This window comes from Melopsittacus undulatus, chromosome 4 (genome assembly GCF_012275295.1).
Source record: "Melopsittacus undulatus isolate bMelUnd1 chromosome 4, bMelUnd1.mat.Z, whole genome shotgun sequence".
In the NCBI taxonomy this organism is placed as follows: domain Eukaryota; kingdom Metazoa; phylum Chordata; class Aves; order Psittaciformes; family Psittaculidae; genus Melopsittacus; species Melopsittacus undulatus.
In genome coordinates, this window is record NC_047530.1 from 85,123,828 (window position 1) to 85,142,630 (window position 18,803).

The window sequence follows — 18,803 nt, forward strand, 5'->3', positions numbered from 1 at the left end:
ATGATTTGCCCATGTCTCAGGCAACTGTGCCAGACACTGGCTTTTTTGGCTATGCTGGGCTGAACAAAACTTTTTCCCAGTTAAGCTGATGGTTGTAAGTCAATACATTTGTGAGTCCCATGCACCAAGCAGCAAGAAACAGGTCAGGGTTCCTCCCTCTAGCTCCAGAACTCAGCTAAATGTCATGACAGCACTGCAGATTCATCCCTGCTGTTGGTAACTGTAAGGTTGCACAAATACAGCCCTCCTGAACTGAGCAACTACCTCTGTGCAGCACTGCTTGGACCCAAGTTGAATTTGAGATGTTTTTCCCCCATTGCCCATTCAGCATGGGCAACCAAATCACACTTTGACACTGTGCAAGCAGAAGTCATAAAGATGATCTCTACTTCCCACTCTGGCCATGACAGTCTTATTCTGAAGATCTTCATTCTTATTATATCTGAAGATCTGAATTCTTATTCCTAGAATTGCCACTGCTCTGTTCACTGATCATTTTGTCTTTATCTTTGGAGTCTCTAGTGATGAAGTAGCTTTGGTTTGTACAGTACTCTGACATCTTCTGTTGTACAGGGCTATAACAGTACAAGCATTGAGTCACCCTGGATACACTCCTCTTGAGAGAAAAAGACACCTCCTGAAGGGCTGTGGGTAATCACAGGAGCACTTGTGCTTAGGGAAAAAAAGAAGTTGGATGTACTAAACGTGCTCAGAAAGTTGTAGTCATCTCCAGGTTCATCTGTGCTCCTCATCAGTCTTTACTGCCCCAGGGATGCTCTGTGCAAGCACTCTGTCATCTGGAATAATTCACCATGTGGTACCCACTTCTAAAATAGAAATGCAAAAGATAGTTTTGATCTGGTGAATAGATCCTGTATAGTCTCAGAGGTGACCCATCAGCAATGTTGTGCCATTGGAAAGCAGTTAACTTTTGATTTGAAAGTGTAGGCTTTCCAGAAAATGGATTTAAGCCTGGATTCAAACTCCATTCTTGGATTTAGAGTCCTCTTTGGATGACAGAATGAAACATGACAGCTAACTGAAGGGTAATTTAGTCACCACTGGAACTGGCTTGAAGACTCCAGCAGTCTGCTGCATGAAACTTGGTCTAAATTCTCGTGGTATAAGTACTTCTAACTGCACAGTTAAAACCCTGCCAAAGAAATGCACCTCTGGTGCACTGTATCTCAACCACCATTTAAACACTCAGCAGTCCTGACACATGGTCAGTACCAACAAGCTCAAGCTGACCTTTATGTCCTATTATTTTTCCTGACCCTAGACACCTGATGGGGTGAAAAAAACACTGACAAACATGGAGGCACTGAGAAATTCTCCATGAAATGCAATTCCAGCAACCAGAAGGGCCCAGGTACGTGCCTGTGAAGAGCTACCATACAGTCTAGGGCTCCTGTGGGTCTGCAGATGTTTGGAGGTGATGTGACTCTGAATAGGCCAGTTTTAATATATGCTTATCTGCTGCTTTTTCTTTTGCAGGTGCCAGTGTTACCACAGGTGTGTGATAATGCTGTGTGTGGTTTAACAGAAGCTACCTGCATTTTCAGCAAACTAATTCTTGTAAAGTTATTATGTTCTAGAGCTCTCTGGAAAGAAGAGGGCTCTCTGAAAGACAGATGCTGAGGTGGTGACTCACTGGGGTTTTATGCATGCTACTGATATTCTTGTCTCAGAAAAGCACCGTAAGAAGATGCTTTATTAAATTATCTGTTCAACTATTTATTTACTTAGGCCCTGCTGATTTAAATTTTTGAAGCGACTTTCTAAAAAGAGAGAGACTCTGGTTCCTCAGCCAGCATTTCAGAGACATCCATGTGAGTTTCCGTCTCGAAATTCTCTCTTCAATCCAGCTGATGGATAAACCCAAACACATAGACCAGAGATTGGCACTGGGCTCCTGCTCCTTTTCACATTCTTAAAAAGTATCCTTCTAGTGTCGCATCGTCACATTTCCATGACATCTGAAAGTTTTCATCTCATGCAGAGCATGTGAAGGCCCAGAAAAGGCTTTCCAGTTACTCATCAACAAAGCTTGACTGAAAGATCAAAATAAATGTTTGGTGAGCCCTGGCTTTGCAGTGAATAAAGGCTATGAGCTTGGCCACATGAAACCAGGACCTTTGATGTGTGAGCCATTTTCAGAAGGCAAACAGTAAGAGAATCTTCTGACAAGGGGAGTATCTCAGATGACTTCAGGTAAAGACTGATCTTCAACAAACCAGAGGACGAGCATCTTGGTGTGTCAAGAGTCAGCCTGCATTAGCATCAAAACGGTTGTGTTTCCTTCCCTCATTGGCTGTTCATCTGGCACTTCACTGAGGCACTGCTGGTCAGAGATGGACTAATAAGGAGGAAAGCAGGAAAGAGTCTTGTTCATGAGCCCGAGGAGAACTTGGCAGTGCTGGTTTGCACCCATCTGTTATAACCACAGACATTAACTCTTTGGAGGGAAGACAGAGTGGTCTTACTGACCAGCTGCTTTGTAGCAGAGAAGCCCAGTATATATTCTGGGTGTCGTAGGCAGGATGGTACCAAGGAGCATGTCTCTCCCTTTCTGACTGGGATCCGGGTTCATGAATAATCCAGCAATTGGCAGCAAAAATGACTATTCAGGTAAAACAACCACAACAGCTGCAGACAAGAAACTGTTTGGGTTTTTCATTTTTTTTTTTTTTATTAGAAATATCTATAAGCCCCCATCACTGAAGAGCCAAAACAGCTTTTATCATTCTAAACCAGTCACTTTATGAAACAGCAAGACCACAGAGTCTTTCATCTTGAAACTTTGAAGCGGTAATGAAATGATGCAGATCTCCACTCCAAAAATTGTAATGTCCACACACAAATCAGAAGGCAGCACAGGAAACAGAAGCCAGGATCTGAAAGTTGAGCCAAGTTTCTTGCAGCAAGAAATAATCCCCAAACTGCCCTCTGTAATATCTGTGCAACCCCAGTTCTTACGAGATGTGCCATAAAGTGATAGGAAAGAAATTTCTGACAGCTCTGAAAATCATCTGTACTTCACATATGCTTCCAGATAGACTTTACCCATCTCACCAGGGAGGTGGTCAGGCCGCAGGGGTGACTCAGCACCACAGTGCCTAACATGGTTTTATTTCTTCTTCATTTAGGCAGAAGTGAGAACTTTCTAGGTTTAGAATGCCCTATACTAGCATAAATACCACATTCCTGCAATTTTTTTTCCCCACAAAGTACTAACATATCCTCTCCATTATGGTTCCCCGTAAACATATTTTTAATCCTTGGGGACCTGAGAGGTCCCAGCCAAGATGAGAGGTCCATCGTGCTCTACAGCTACACATGGAAATGGCCAACCTTTGCCCCAGACACCAACCACACTAAACATGGGGTGAGATGGGGAGCCAGAGATGGAGTTTGTCTCCAGGTACGCTGTGGTCACCCATGGCCAAACCAGTGGGATGGCAGCAATGCCCTGGTCACTGGACCAGCCCATCTAACCATACAGCAGCCATGCTATCCTCCCAAAGAGGCCACAATGTGTATATTTTAAACTATGTATATTTTATACATACACATACGGAACAAGGTGACCTTTTAAGCCAAAAATTACAGTGTAGCACCCATGGGTTTCAACAGGGCAGAGCTACCACCTGTAGCAACCTTCACCCGGGGGAGAGCCCCATCCATCTCTCCCAGAATTCCAGCCATGCCAGGGAGGACACAGACCACTACTCACCATCAACAGGGCTGAGGTAATCATGGATGTGGGCTGTGCTGGCTGCTCCACCACTCTGCATCAGAAGGTCCCCATAGGGATTTGGGTGGCCGGCCATCAGCGTCATTTGGTGGTAGTAGTCAGCAGGGTTGGCTCCTGGCGGTGGCGCGGGCAGCCCAAAAAGACCTCGCTCCTTCAGGTGCTCGTGAGCTGCTGCCGGAGCCACAGGCAAGGAGAAAAACATGGGGAGAAGGTTCCCACTGCAATGTTAGACCTCAGTGCTGACGTTGCCAGCCCCGTCTCCCCCCACGTCCCCCGCCAGCCCCGGCCGCACGGCTCCACGTAGGGCTCTCGTGACGTGCGCTTGGGCGTGCTTTTGCGGACAAAAGAAACTAAGCTGGGGCCTCTGCATTCCTCCATTTCCGCAAATTTATAAACAATCTCTCGTTCCCCCTTCTAATAATCCTCCCGTTTGGACACAGCCGGCACCCCAGGGAAGGGCGAGAGGGCCCAGCCCGCCAGCAGCAGTAACCCTGTCAGCATTAACATCCCTGCCTATTAGGAAGGAAAGACAAATGCAGCCCAGTTCCCGATAGCAGCGTGAGGAAATTAAAGCCAAGGTCTAATGCATAGAGCTAGGTTTAGTGTCTGGCAGCATAAAACCATTTTGGCTGCCAAAGCCAATTACACTCACTTTCTCCCAGCTGTAATTTTTCAAACCTGCCTCCCCACCCGCTTGCCCCATTAACTTATTTACCACTGCCTTACAAAAAAAAAAAAAAGAAAAAAAGAAATGAAGGAAAAAATAAAGAACAAAAGTAAAAAAAAAAGAGAAAAGTAACCCAAAACACAATGCCTCTTTTTCACAGGAAAGAACGAAACTGGTTTTGGAAGGAGAGGGATGGGACAGAGCACACGCACACCAGCCATCTGACCTCTCCATGATGGGCAGCTCAGAGCACCGATGACGCTCTGTGGAAGGGAAGAAGACACATCCATCTCCCCATCACCCTAGGGATGTTTTTTTAGACACTGAAGATGGTTTTATGTTGCCAGAGTCTAAGCTGAGAGACTTGTCACTCCGGTGTGCTTTGCAATGGAGAAGGGCTGCTTGCCCCTGCAGCAGATCAGGAACCAAGAGATGCTGGGGTTTGCTTGGTATGCAGAAACTGGGTCCCCAAACCCTGGCTGCTCCCTGAGCACTAAGCCTGATGTCTGCAACTGTGTAATGAAGCAGTTCTGACGAAGTAAGGCATAACTTGAACCTCCCCAATGAAAGCAGAGTTGTGTTTTCCTCTTTCCCTGCTCAGACTTTTTTTGTCCCCTGCTCCCCAGTAGGGGGTCTGCCAGGGCTTGGGGAGCATCAGTACCTCTGCATGCATCCAGTGCCAGCTCCCCCTCAGAACTGCTGCATGGCAGCTTAGGAGTAAGGAGGAAGAAAGTATGCCCCAAGACACAAAGCCAATAGGGGATAACCCAGCCAGCATTGCCTCATCTTGGCAACATCAATCCCAGCCAGGCCAGGCAGCTGGAGAGATGTGACCTTCCTTGGGGAAAGCAGAGCTCCCAGTAGACATAAGAGTAGGCAAGCTCATAAGAGAGCGGAGAGTGCTGTAGAAAGGAACGTACTTTAAGCAAAATATTTATAATATGATCCAGTGGTAATAGCTATTCTCACGCTCTGCTTTCTCTGTGCAGTGATGCAAAACAAATGTGTAGTTAAAGGGGAAAAAAAAGAAAAAAAAAGAAAGAGACAGCTCTCCCACTTCAGAGAGCAGCTGCAAAGCCTTTGCGGCTGTAAATCCCCAGGGTTTGGGGGATTTCAGTGCCGGTGAGCTACAGAATCGCTGCAGTACCAGTAGCACCCTGTCTTACCGTCAGCAGGGCTGAGGCCTCTGGCAGCAGAGATGACGGAGAGTGTGGGGCTGCCGTGGACAGAGCGGAGGTAGTGCTCCATGTGGGGTGCCACGTAGGGGTGCGGCGGGCTGAAGGGTGACTCGCTGGGCCCGGCAGGGTGCGGAGACAGGCGGATGAGGGAGATGTCAGAGATGACAGGGCTGCCACTCAGAGGAGGAGGCCTGGGAAGGAAACAGAGACACACCGTGACACATGTGCCACATGTATTTGTGGAAGGTGTCTTTCCCCCTGGGCTGTCATGAAAAAGGGCAGTGGAGAGCACGCCCCATGTTGGAGATCTCCATCTTCCTGCAGGGGGAGGCTGGCTGCATGAAGATGCTTGAGGCAAAGCCGGGGCTTGCAAGTTCCTCGGTGCCACTGGGTATCCAGATGTTTACTGCTGCCACGTGCAGACAAATCCCCAGGCAGCGCTGCCTATGAGAAGATGTAAATGGCACAAAAAGTACTTATATGATCTTGAGGCAAGCCATGCTTTGCTTGGCCCAGCATGCGTGGCTCGGCCAGCACCGGCAGAGCAGCCCTCCCTGCCTGCGTCCATCACGGCTTGCACAAACCTCCTTGACAGGTCGGCGGTACAGTTCAGAGGGCAAAAGTTCATGAGAGGTTCTATTGCATGCTTTCTGGGGGCCACCTCTGTTAAATCCCTCAGATCTTCCTCAGGCCATGCACTACCTGAGAAAGAAGTCAGTAAATGCTGAGGGGTTCAGCAGGTAATAAAAAAATAGTTACAGGCATGTTTTGGCACTTAGAAGTTTTTGCAGGGTGAGCGAGGATGGAAGAGAACGCATGTGGACATCTTCCAGATGTACCCTCCAGCCTTTTAGGTAAACCACAAAGGGTGCAAGGAGAGAAAAAAAAGTTAAAAACCTGACCTGAGAAGCAGAAAATCTGAGCTAGATGCCAAAAGAGTCAGAGCTGTCATTAGGCAAAACAAAAGAGCAAAATCTGCTTTGCATTAGCTCCCTCTGTACTTACAGACTGCTCGAAGCAGAGCTGGTGGCAGACACAGGTCACAGCAGGGACGGTGTTTTGTGCTTTGGCAAAGCTGAGGGAGATAGATGTGCACTTCATGGGCTGCACCCCCTGCACGGGAGACCATGGGGGTTCAGGGCTGCAGAGGTCAGGGATCTGGGATGTGGGCTCAGCTAAGAGACAGTATTAGAAAGGTCCTTCCCTAAGAATACCCAAGTATGCCATTAAGAAGTGCATGTAATATCTGTGTCTTCATGCACAGACAACCACAAACCCAAGGGTCTGAGCAGTTGAGACATGCCACCTGCACTTCAGGATCTCAGTCCCACCCTGCCTTATCAACACTTCAGGTGCATTTTAAATTATTTGTAATACCTACATATCAACAAAACCACACAGAAATGTAATACAAGCTTTGCAGACTTATTCAGCAGTTTACGAGCACGTTTGTCTTTGTTTGATCTTCCTTGTGTTTCTCTGTCTTTCTGATAAATTAGTAAACCTTGTGGCTTTTTGAACACTTTCTGTTGATGGGTAGTAAATTAAATGCCTTTTAAAATATTTATAGTCCAAAGTACTTTCCTGTAGCAGTACACTCTGTGGTTCACTGGTGTGAAATACCAGGCACTGAAAACGTATCAGATCTAAAGGACTCAGGGAAATACACACCCAGTGCAACACAAATGCTCGTCGGACTCAGACTGCGGTTTTGCTAGAGAAGCACCCACCAGCATCAAGCTTGTTTTCCTTTATGGCACTGAAACACAAACCTATGACGGCATGGCTACTTCAGACCTCACAACCTCCCCACCTGCGTTGCCATAGTCTTTCACTGCCAGAATTATGGGGCAACCCAAGTCCCTCTCCAAATCCCCCTCCGGTGCCTCTTGCCATGACGTCAGCCACTGCGGTGGCAAAGCTCGGGAAAGCTGCAGCCAAGGCTGCCGGGGCTGGTTTCTGTCGAGGTTGCTAATAAAGGCGGCCGAGCACGGAGCCGACCAATTTATTTCTACCGGGGAGGAGGGAGAAGTGAATCAAAGTCCCTGTTTCAGATTTAGTTTCAATTCATTTCTAATAATCTCCAGCGCCTCATCTGGAAAAAATGAAACAGGATTAAAAAAAATGATGTCATTAAGAAAACATCTGACTAATTTTTCTTCTGATGAAGCCTTAATATAAGTGAGGGGGGATGTAAATTAAAAGCAGCCCCAGTCTTCCTTGGGCCACAGAGCCTGCCTTAATACATAAGCCATGAAAGAAGTTTTCTTACATATACAATAAGTTCCCTCTTTCATCAGTACTCACAGCTTCTCCCAAAAGGGTTGTGAACCTCTTTGATGCAGTCTTGAAACTATGTATTACCAGGTTTATGAGCCTTTGGAGCCTCTACTGATCAAACTGTGAGGCCAACATCTAAAATGTGTATAACAATATGAAGGGTTTGCTGTTCATTTTCTCCATGCTAAATTGGGCAGAAATGCTGTAGTCCCTCAGAACAGGAAAACTCCACCCTGGCCAAAAAGGTAACACTGGGAAAGAGATCAAGAATTCACCCAAAATGCATCCAGCTGGAGAGCTGGGTGGTGTTTTAATATGAAGCTGGACCTCTGCAGAAAGACTGGGGTGGAGAACAGACTTCTCCTTATGGTGCTGCTTAAAGCCTCTCCTTACCCATCTGTGGATTAGGACAGAAGTGTTCTCAGCCAGGCCTGGCTCCTGGAAGCCCTTCCAGTCAGGGATAACCTGTCACTATTGTACACCCACAATTCCAGCAAAGCATCATCCCATGCTGCAGCCTGTCCCAGAAGCATGACTTCCAGTAGCTGCCTACCAGGAACGGCTCAATTGGCCAGAGGGATGCCTTGCTCCTAACTCCCCAAATGTCTGATTTCCCCCCCCCATTTTTTCCCCACTCATGTCACTGGCATTATTTCGCATCTAATCCCCAAGTCCCATGTTGTGCCATTGCATCAGCACTCTGCAAATACACAGTGAGAGGCAGCCATAGATTCACAGGTCTGCTCCTGGCAGAGGAGAACAATTAGCTGGCGTTTTTTAGGGGCAGTGGCTTATATAGATGAGAGATGAAGCAACACTGGGCAGCTCTAGCCAACATGTAGCTCACCTCCTGGGCAAGCAGAGCTCCTCACCCCCATGCCCCGAACGCCACAGCAGAGCAATCACCAGCTTGGTGTAGTGAACCAGCCTGTGCAATGGTGCCATGATGACAAATCTGGGTTTCTCAGTTTGTCCATAGAGTTTCCTGCTCAGACCTTTGCTATCCATGTATCACTCCCAACTCTTTCCCTAGATTCTGTGATGGCATAAGGAAAGCACCACAGTGACTGGGGGAGAGCTACTGGCTTTGCTGAAGCCAATGTTGTGAAAATCTCACTGTCTGCAGTGGGATGAGGGATTTCACCTGACCACATATATTTCTGAAGGAACTGGGATTCTGGTTTTCAAATAAGCTAAGGGAATTGGGCGTCCAAACGCCATTAAATTTAATGGGAGCTGGGGGCCTGTTTTCCCTGCGGTTCTGGTGAGAAGCCCATGCTCTATAATTAATGCTCACAACTTATAGAGCAATTTGCATCTCTGACGAAGCATGTGAACGTGGATTCATTTCTTCCCCCCACTCAGGAGAGGCTCTTTCCCTGCTTTCTAACAGAGGGAGACACTAAGGTGGGGGAGACATTACCTTATCCCATCTAAGGGCTGCAGAGCCTCGTGATGATGCTGAGTGCATGCACACTGCTGAAGGCTTTACATAGCAGGCTTTTACTGGTGCAGTGGATATCTCCCCTTGGAAACCAGAAATCCTTGCACTATTTACCTGGTTCCAGCCCCCTGCAGAGCAGGACTGTAAGGCAGTGAGTACACACAGCAGCGGAGGAGCATCACCAGTGCAAGGAGAGCTACTGGTGTTTGAAATGTGACATACACTGCTGGTAGCACACTGGGAGATTCTTGGTGGTTTCCCAGGAGTTGGTCGCCCATTAACTGCTCTACATCAGGAAAAAGGGGTATGTTTCACTTTCCCGCTGCCTGGGTCTTGTTGAAAGCAGCTTGTCTGAAGCCCTACAGTCTCATCCCAAAGTCTTGGGGAAGGAGCTTCTAAGTTTTTTTTGGAATGCAAGGCAAAAAATATCATCCTGGAGTTTTTAGTGGGGCAGAGCAGTGTGTCCCTGTGTGTGCTCTGGGAGCCGGTAGGCTCCTGTCTCCAACGCCACTGCTCATAGGTGTGTGTGCTGAGCTCGGTGCATTGCAGCTGGACGCTATGCTGAGGAAGGATCCTTGTGGTCTCATGGTGGAGGAGCAGCACTGTGTCTGAAGAGCTGGGCTGGCCTCCTGGGAAGGGAAATCCCTCAGGGATTGGCAAAACCAGTGCTGGCTGCTATGAATAGCGTCCTTGGGGTGACTTTTTCTCATCTTGCTCTCCCCCTGTGGTCACACATGAACAATCCCAAAATCTTGCGTGGGAGAAATGTGACACCATCTCCCTGCCACTGCGTGTGGGTCTACAGCCTCTGCAAGCAGCATCCAGCAATGAATGCAACAGATAAAGAAGTAGCATATTTCTGAAATAATCTCCATCGGGTAAATAAACTCCAGAAAAATGGGGACAATTAACCAGCACTAATGTCCCATGACTAGTCTAAATTAATACTTATGTGGCAAATATATTCATTTAGTGGAAAACAAAGGGCTGAATACTTTTCCATATGCTTAATGGAATATGGACACTTGCAGGCAATTGTTTTGCTGTACAATAAAAAAACTGTATAGCTGCTACACAGAGATAGAAGCTAAGAACAGAGCTGCTCACGGGGAGGGGTATCATAGCCTGGTACAGCTTTGCTATTGGAAAAAAGCTTTTAAAGCTAGCAATCCCACCTAAACCCCACATAAAAATCTGTGCTTTAGTTTTGTTTTAAATAAAGCTTCCTAGCTTGGTCTTTGCGAGTCCTGTGTACCCAGAACACCATCCGATGCCTGCAGGAGATAGACGAGAAACACAGGGATGCCTGAAAATTGACTGTGCTCATGGCAGACACTCTACATATAAGACGTAAACCTGCATCCAGCAGGAGACCTAAAATGCCCCAGTATTCATGCTAAACAATTCAGTCTAAACAGCTCTCAACAGCCCCTCAACTTCACCTCTGTTTATTTCTGATTTAAAGTCCCTTACAACAGGAAGGGCGAGAGGTCGTGACACTTTTGCAGTACCCTCAGGATCAAATCCTACAAAGTCCCTCAAAACAAAGTACGTTTCAGAGGTCAAACCTGGGCCACAACTATCAAATTCACACGGCATTTGATCACTCACAAAGATCTCTTCCCTCTCCCATTTATTTTGGCTCAGAGAGTGGAGGATGCTCTGGAAGGAGCAGGATGGAGCTGCCTTGCAGCTGCCTCTCCCCATCACCCACTGCCAGAGGGTGCTGAGCAGCCTGGTAATGAGGTGCCAGGGAATCACCCACATTTCCCAGTTCTCCCAGAACTACAAGTTGATAATTTTCCAGTAAAGTGACCTGATGCTCAAATATAGGACTAGATGCCAACTTATGTGTCCTGATAAGAAGATATCGGGATGGGGACTCAAGAGACACGACTGCTAAGTTTCAGCCCTCCCCTGCCGGGATGTTCAGCACAAGGGTTTTTATTTCTTTTTTGTTTGTTTTCACAGCTCTAAAATGGGGTTAATAATACAATTTCTTTTTCTTCTCCATACTCACAGAGATGAATATACAGATAATCAGAACTACCTTTGCGAATTCAGCAATTCACTTCTGAGAAGCTGTTAGGGAGACTGTGAAGCTGGACAAAAATTGCTACAGCTTCAATGCATAAATTTAACAGGCATGTTTCAAGCAGTTCCTGTTTTCTCCTATCCCCTCAACTATGGCTTTGAGGCATGAAAAGTATGGAAAATTAAAAAAACACTTTAACAGCAAGGACAGGTTCCTATTAGACATGTTTATGGACAGAAGTGGTAAATTCATCACTGCTGCAAGACTACAGCAAAACTAGATGGCTTTCTGAAAGATGGGTTCTAAGTGTACTGCAAGGTTTGGAGTTTTAATAGCAGGAAAGAGTAATTTCTCCACTGTAGAAATTAAAGAGGGAACCCTAAGGCCAGTATCACAGATGTCAGATCAGACAACTGAGGTAATTCCCTTGGGCCTTAAAAGACACAAATCTGAATATAAAATCCCTTATTTGTGGACTTGTGGTAGAGCACTGCTTTGAGAAGGGTTTAGGTAGACACTATGAAAAAGCTCACTTTGCATCCATTGGCAATGGCAGATGCCTAAATACCTTTAAAATTCACAGCTTAAAGTCTAACCTTGTACCACTGAAGTAAAAGAAAACTGCCACCGATGGCAGGAGCAACCAGAACAGGCCTCCAATGTGCAAATTCCTTTCTTTTCCACCTGTAGTATGGGAACAGTATCATAACCTATCGGTGGGACCAATTTCTTAGCACAACTTTTTTCCACCCCTTAGAAAAACATATGCAAGATTTAATGAAACTTTTAGCATCTGAGGTCAATTTCATATACTTGCTTCAGATAAGAAAAATGTTTTTACTTCAAAAGTGGGAAAAAGCAGGTAAATATCTTTCATGTTTCCTTTCAAAAGACCATTCTGTTTTCAGACATACCTGACTTCAATCCTCCGTTTCAAATACCTAAGACCAAGAACAAATGGAACAAAAGATTTAATTTCACCTAATAAAGAGTGTTACTAATTTTATCAATGAAATCAAAAGTATTTTGGCTTATTTAGAGTTTGAAACTTTTTTTTTAAATCTAAATTCTACCATTCTAAATTCTAAATCTAAATTCTAAATTCTATTGCTGGAATTTAGATGAAAACTCCCAGGCTGTTGGCAGCTTTAGTGGGAACAAGGGCAACATCTGGAGGGAGCAAAGCTGGGAGTGTGAGTACAGGAATCAGTCCTCAGATTAGAAACTCTTCTAACCACATATGGTTTCTTATTGTATTTATGCTGCATTTACCACAATGCAGGTCTATTTTGGCTGACACTTGTAGGCACAACTGCAACACAATAACAACAACAATATCAATATTTGCTTTTAAAATGGAAGAAAAATGCAAATTTTTAATAAGTAAGGTTGCCCTTCATTATACAACACACAAAGAAGCAAGACATCAAAGGTGGAAATTAGAGTTGATACAGGACCTTCAAACCCAAATCAAATTAGAGTCTTGAGGAGAGATCTTTGATTTAAGCTTAATAGTGGTGATTTTTTCTTGGGTTGTTTTATACTTAATCAGCCACACAGCCCACTGTGCAAACATATGTTCCCAAAGCACATCAAAGCAAGTAAACACTCTGTTTCAGATCCTAATATCCTTTTTTATCCAATTATCTTACTTACATGATCTTTTAATTTAAGTTCTGAAAGCCCACCTTTTCACACAAGCTTTCCTTTAGCGACGGAGGTAGAAGCATGGCCAGCTGAGTTCTTGTGAGATACCCGCCAAAAAAAACCCACAACGAATAAATCAAAGCACAGCAGATGAGTCTCTAAGATAGTTTCTTGAGAGATTAATGATGAAAGCCTTCAGAGGAGAAGTGCATTTTAAGAAGGGGAACTTCAAGAAAGGTAGCTGAGGGGGAGAATGGGAAGGAGAGTGAGAGAAAAGATATGAAAGAAAGCATGGATAAAAGTGCAAGAGCCAATGAAAGTAGTTCAGCAACAGACGAAAGGAGAGATGTAAACCTAGAGGCAATGTGAACTTCAAGTGAAAACCACCAGGCATGAGAACTTGATTCCAGTTGCCACAAAATTCGAGAGCTGGGGTGTCAAAATACTGCAGGCTCAGGGTGGGCAGGGAATGAGGGCTGGACAGTGGCATGACAGGTGTGGAGAGCAGGCAAGGTGGGAAGTAGTGAAGAAAGAGATGGGAGAGGTGTAGACATGGACCAGATCCTGATGGCAGAGCTGAGGAGGAAGCTGAGGGAGACCTGAGAGGATTAAGCCCTGGTTAGGGCATGTGTGAAATGGGTGTTGGAAAGAGGTGTTGGATATGACACAGCCATTTCTCTGCATCTGACTGATTTCCCTTGGGACACATGTTGAGCATATTAGCACTTCTGAGTGAATACTTTGCTTGTAGCTGTGAAGACACTAGGGTTCGGAAAACAAATGGGAAGTGTATGTGGATGGGGAGGAAATCTGAATTTTTGATCCCTGCCTTCTTGTCATTGTCTTCTTGTCATGCTACTTTTGGGTGGGTCTTTTGCCCCTTAAAAGGAAATAACATTCAAGTGCTACAAAAGGGTTTAACATTTTAAAGACTATTCCTACAGTACTTCCGAAAAGTCCCTTTCCATGTTACGCCAGCGCTAACCTGTTGTGAAGAGGTAAAGTAAGTGGCAGCAACACTGCAGCAGTGGTGTGGAATGGAGCTCATGGAAGAGTCAGGCAAAACATAGAAAATGCTTATTCATTCATTACATTTAAATCTGCCTTGGCTCTATACCCGTCATATCCCAGAAAAGAAAAAAAGGACCATTCCTCTTCATCATGACTGTAATACAATCAACTGGCTGCAGCATTACTCGAACCAACATTAACTAACAGAGTCTGTGTCTGACATCTATAATTTCATGTTAACAAATTAGGTAGACTCCTGCATTTCCTGGTACCTTGAATGCCCAAGAAGCTCATAACTTTTCTTTATATGCAAAATGTCAGGGAAAGGGCAAACAATGTTATGCCAGAAGACCATAGCCAAATCACTTGGTTGGAATGTGCTGTAAATCACGGGGTGAATAGAAAATGAATCTTTGTTCCAGGACAGTGACTTCCAGCATTAATGTTGCTGTTAATATGTTCCTTTCCTACTGGGCATGTCCTCTTTCCATGATCCAAGGTCCTATAACTTAAATCCCATGAAAAAACAAGACACCAAGGAAGGAAAACCTACACCCAACTACTTACAAATGTATAAACCAACTATTTATAAATGTATAAACCTGAAATGTCCTGCTTTTCTTTTCATAATTACAGGGGAAAACCATTGGTGTTCATGCTTTAGAAAGATGTGCTAGCTCTAAGTAGCAGTAAGCTGTTGTAGCTAACTGGAAGTAACCACAAACCCGTGGTTAACAAAGAGGAATAAAATGAAACAGGAACAGGTATAGCAGAGATCTCTACAAAGCCTTTCTAGACATAGCAGTTAGAGGAGCTCTGTAAGTAGAGGTGACTGTGGTAGCTGCAAATACATCTCACACATACATGTACACACATGCTAGGTATGCTGCTGGCATGCTGCATGTGTACCTACCTCTGGTGCATCATGACACAAAGAGGTAAAAGATGTTCATTCCTATAAAAGCAAAGCTTTAAGCTGGGGCTCCCTGGGTTTTCTGCAGGAATTCATTTTACTGGCATTTGACACATCTTAAACAGCAACAGCACTCACAGCAACCTCCAAAGGGAAATATTCCTGAACAATATATAATAAATACATTGATTTCTAATAATAACCATCTGCCCTAAATCTTCTTGCTGACAGGTTTAGTTGGACCAAAGGCCCTTTTCACATCTACTTCATGACAGTTCCCATCACTACATAAAGACTTTGAAGTGCCCTAACATGCAGTAAAATGCGAGATAACCTACCAAACTGTCAATATTTCTTCACTTCTAAAAGGAAATGCTAATGGCACTCAAAGAGCTCAAGACGTAATGTAAGATCTGATCCAGCAGGCTTGCTGATCTAACTACCCTTTCTTTTGCTCTGAGTATTCTGAAAAGCAAGCAATTATATGGTGAAGAGCAGAACTAGGTAAAAGTTTTCACTGATATGACTGGAAAAAAACACTTTTTATTCCAATCAAGCTTTTCTCTTGGAAGTGTCTGGAGTTTTCTGTACAAAATAAGAGAATTAACAATAAGTTGAGCTCCTCAATTTTAATTTCTTCTTTTCAACCTACCACTTGTTTTCTTTATTTATTTTTTTAATCATTAGAAAGAAAGTGAACTAGAATGAAACACAGAAGGTTTGAAAATCTGGACAACATTCAGCTGGGAGTTAAGTTTCTATAAGAAAAGATGAACACAAATAATTCAGAATCTTTCTCCAAATGAATGTGCTAAACAACTGGCATTTATAAGTCAACTCTAGCCTGCAGTATCAGACTGAGAAAGACTCTATAGCAGGAGAAACTAAATGGAATAAACAGAAGCCCAGTCCAAAGGTAAAGCCCCAGCACTGCTTGCTGCACTGTACAACTTCAACCAACTTCAAAGGAGCCAGGATGCTGCCCATATACCCCAAATCATCAGCTCATTGTAAGAAAGGATTAGGTGTTTTATATCTTATCATTCATACACCACCCAAAAGGCCTTCCTTCCAAAACTCTTGCTCCCTGATCCATTAATGTCATTCTCTACAGCTGCTCTCCTATTATTCACTGTACAATGACACACAAAAATATAACATATTTATTAAGGAAGGAATAGGGATCTGATATTCCCCAGCCGTTTACTGCTGAAAGTTTACTCTACTGTTTTTAGTCTGTGGTTTGCAAACCCATGGGAATCACAAAACCTTCTTCAGGTGCCGTGAAAGACTGCAAAAAACCCCTGCAAGCCTCCAGTTATTTGGGCCATGTTTGACAGCCCTGCCTGAAAATTTGTAGGCTACAGACTGTAATAGCTTGAAAACCCCTCACTGACCTTACGCTTCCCAAAATCTACAAAACGTTGCATATGAGACATTCTCAGAGTAATCGGTGACCACCACCAGTCAACCAACACCCACTGATGTCAGCTAGCAGCACAGCACGCACATATGACATAAGCATTTTCACTACACCAGCACAGAGGTAACCCCATCTTCCATACCTATGGTGACACCTCCCTCCCACTGCCATGCAAAGGGAGACCTGCAGACCTCATCTTTCATTCTCTTATCTCATGCAGCTATTTCTTATGCAGACACATTTCTGTATACAAACCCCATTATACTTGACCCTTGTTTCACCCTGTTTCCATTACAACACTGTAGACTCAACCAGACTTGCTCCAGTGCCAATTCTGTGCTGTCATTCCTTGCGCAGAGTGGTAATAAAGAAATCACTGTTTTAAGCTGACAAAGAACAGATTTCTTACTAAGTAAACACTGATGTTTTGGTAGGGAAATTAAGTTATAAAATTGTGTCTACAAAGGGAGACCATACAGATGGAGTTTGTTAAGAGACAGCAATACAGTCAACAGTGGTTAATTCAATTGCCTGCTACTTATCAGATTGTTTTTAATTTCTTTTTTTTTAAGGCTTACCCAGCTTTTGTAAATGCAAATGCAGGAAAACATTTCAAAGAGTCATTGTTGTCTTAGCTGGAAAGAGAAGCACACAGGCACACAGCCTTTCGAGGCCCAAGAGCCTGAGGCCCATGAGCATGTCAAGAGGCCCAAGAGCATGTGCATCTGCCATGGTTCTATCAAGGTCCAGTGGGTCTGGTGCTCACCAGCCTGGCAGGAGAGGAGCTATGAGCACAGCACAGTTCACCACCATACCACCATCCTCCAGTGATGTTTGTCCTTATGGCTGTGCTGTGGCCTCAATTCCCCTGGCCGCTTGCCTTCCTGCCTGCATAGTGCCCCACACCACTTTTAGATACCCCAAGCCTTCCTTCACCTTGAGTAAAAACTGAGCACTAATCTCAACTGGGTAAGGGTACGAAATTCAGTATCTCCAGTCAAGACTTAAGTGACTCCAACTCAATGTTAGATGTCACATCTTAACTCCCCAAAGTGCCAGGTTGACACCAAGTTGCTGCAGCTGTTTCTATCCTAAATGCAGCAGTAGCAGAGGCACAGACACACTTTATTCTCCCCTTTCCAGGGAACTGCAGCTGGGTTTGGGGTGCTGCCAGAAAAAAAAGTTTGGGGTTTTTTACAGCATCAGTGCTGGCAAAGGCCCCCAGACATCCTGCCTCACATTAACAGTTGTAGTAATGGTCCATACTGCTGGACAGGGAGCAGAAACAGGAGGTTTCTTATCACACCAAAACACTCAAAACCCACCCTTCTTTCATCTAACCAGACACCAGCTTATACTCCTGTTATGGCATCTAAGAGATACATTCTGCCAAGCCCTCAAACTATGCAGACCCAAGGAAGAGGCAGCTGCAATCTTTGCATGGCCAACTGCAGGTGCCCAACTCACATGTTATAGCCATTTCTTTTCACAGCAGCAGCCAAAGCCTGTCTGACGTAGAACTCTAGGTGGTCTGAATATAACCTCAGTGAAAGCAGACATGTTTTGGGGACAGTTTAAAATGACATGAGAGCTGTGGGATTTTTTTAAAAGCATTTTATCAGGAAGGATAAAGAAAATAATTTATTTTTGCATAGGATAAAGTTCACTATGAGCTTCAGCATGCCGCATGATGTAAAGTCTCAGGCTAGCCAAAAGGTTTTAACATTGGGTGCCCTTTAAGTGATGCACTTAGTAAAATGAGATGTGCTTAGGTTGGAACTATGTAAAGACTCTTATTTTATTAATATGAGGTAAAAATCTAAAAAAAGATATACTGCTGGGTAATTAAGTCACCAAGTGTTGTTCTACTTAAAATTCAAGAGAAGGGATATTAAACATACTCAAATTTTAATGAAAACATTTGCAGTGGCTTTAATAACTCAGCACAAAATTGTATTTAAACATTTCTCTCCAGTTTTGGAAAAAGCAAACACAGGGCCATTGTACTGTGGTCTGGGAATGAAAAACCAGAACTGCTCAGGTGCAGTGGATTATTTTACTTGTTTAGACAACACAGTGGTGAACAAACCAACCCTGGAAATCAAAGCTGTGCTGAAATCCCAGCAGCAAGGTTTACCATGTGGTAACAACTTTTGAAAGTCTCAACAGTCATCTTTTTGCAACTTCAAGTACCTTTTGCAGCCCAAGTTGATTTCAGTGGGGTGTAAGCTCCTACATGCTTTCAATGTGGGAGTAGACTGCTGATGGGATTTTGATGTCTATATACATCTGGCTCAGAGTTTACTTTGAAAATATGACTTAAGGTCCTGAACTTTGCATGTTTTGGGGTTTAATTTTTCTTAGTTATGTCTCCTGCCTGATTTGTTAAAATAAGCAAAGTAATGGGTGAAAATAACGTAGATTTTTAAAACATTTTACGGTTTAAAT

At 44.3% G+C, this 18,803-nt stretch overlaps 1 protein-coding gene across 3 annotated transcripts in view; it reads right to left on the bottom strand.

Annotated features, from left to right (window-relative positions):
• Positions 1–18,803, bottom strand: part of GLI2 (GLI family zinc finger 2) — a 197,389-nt gene that overhangs the window by 36,341 nt on the left and 142,245 nt on the right. For 2 of the 3 annotated variants that reach the window (XM_005153809.4, XM_031053149.2), the window contains 2 exons: positions 5,591–5,793; positions 3,737–3,928 (listed from right to left, as the gene is read on the bottom strand). In XM_005153809.4, coding sequence (XP_005153866.2) covers positions 3,737–3,928; positions 5,591–5,793 — 395 coding nt within the window. Of the gene's footprint in view, positions 1–3,736; positions 3,929–5,590; positions 5,794–6,607; positions 6,666–18,803 lie in introns of those variants that run through there. The other variant, XM_031053150.2, reaches the window with a different exon arrangement.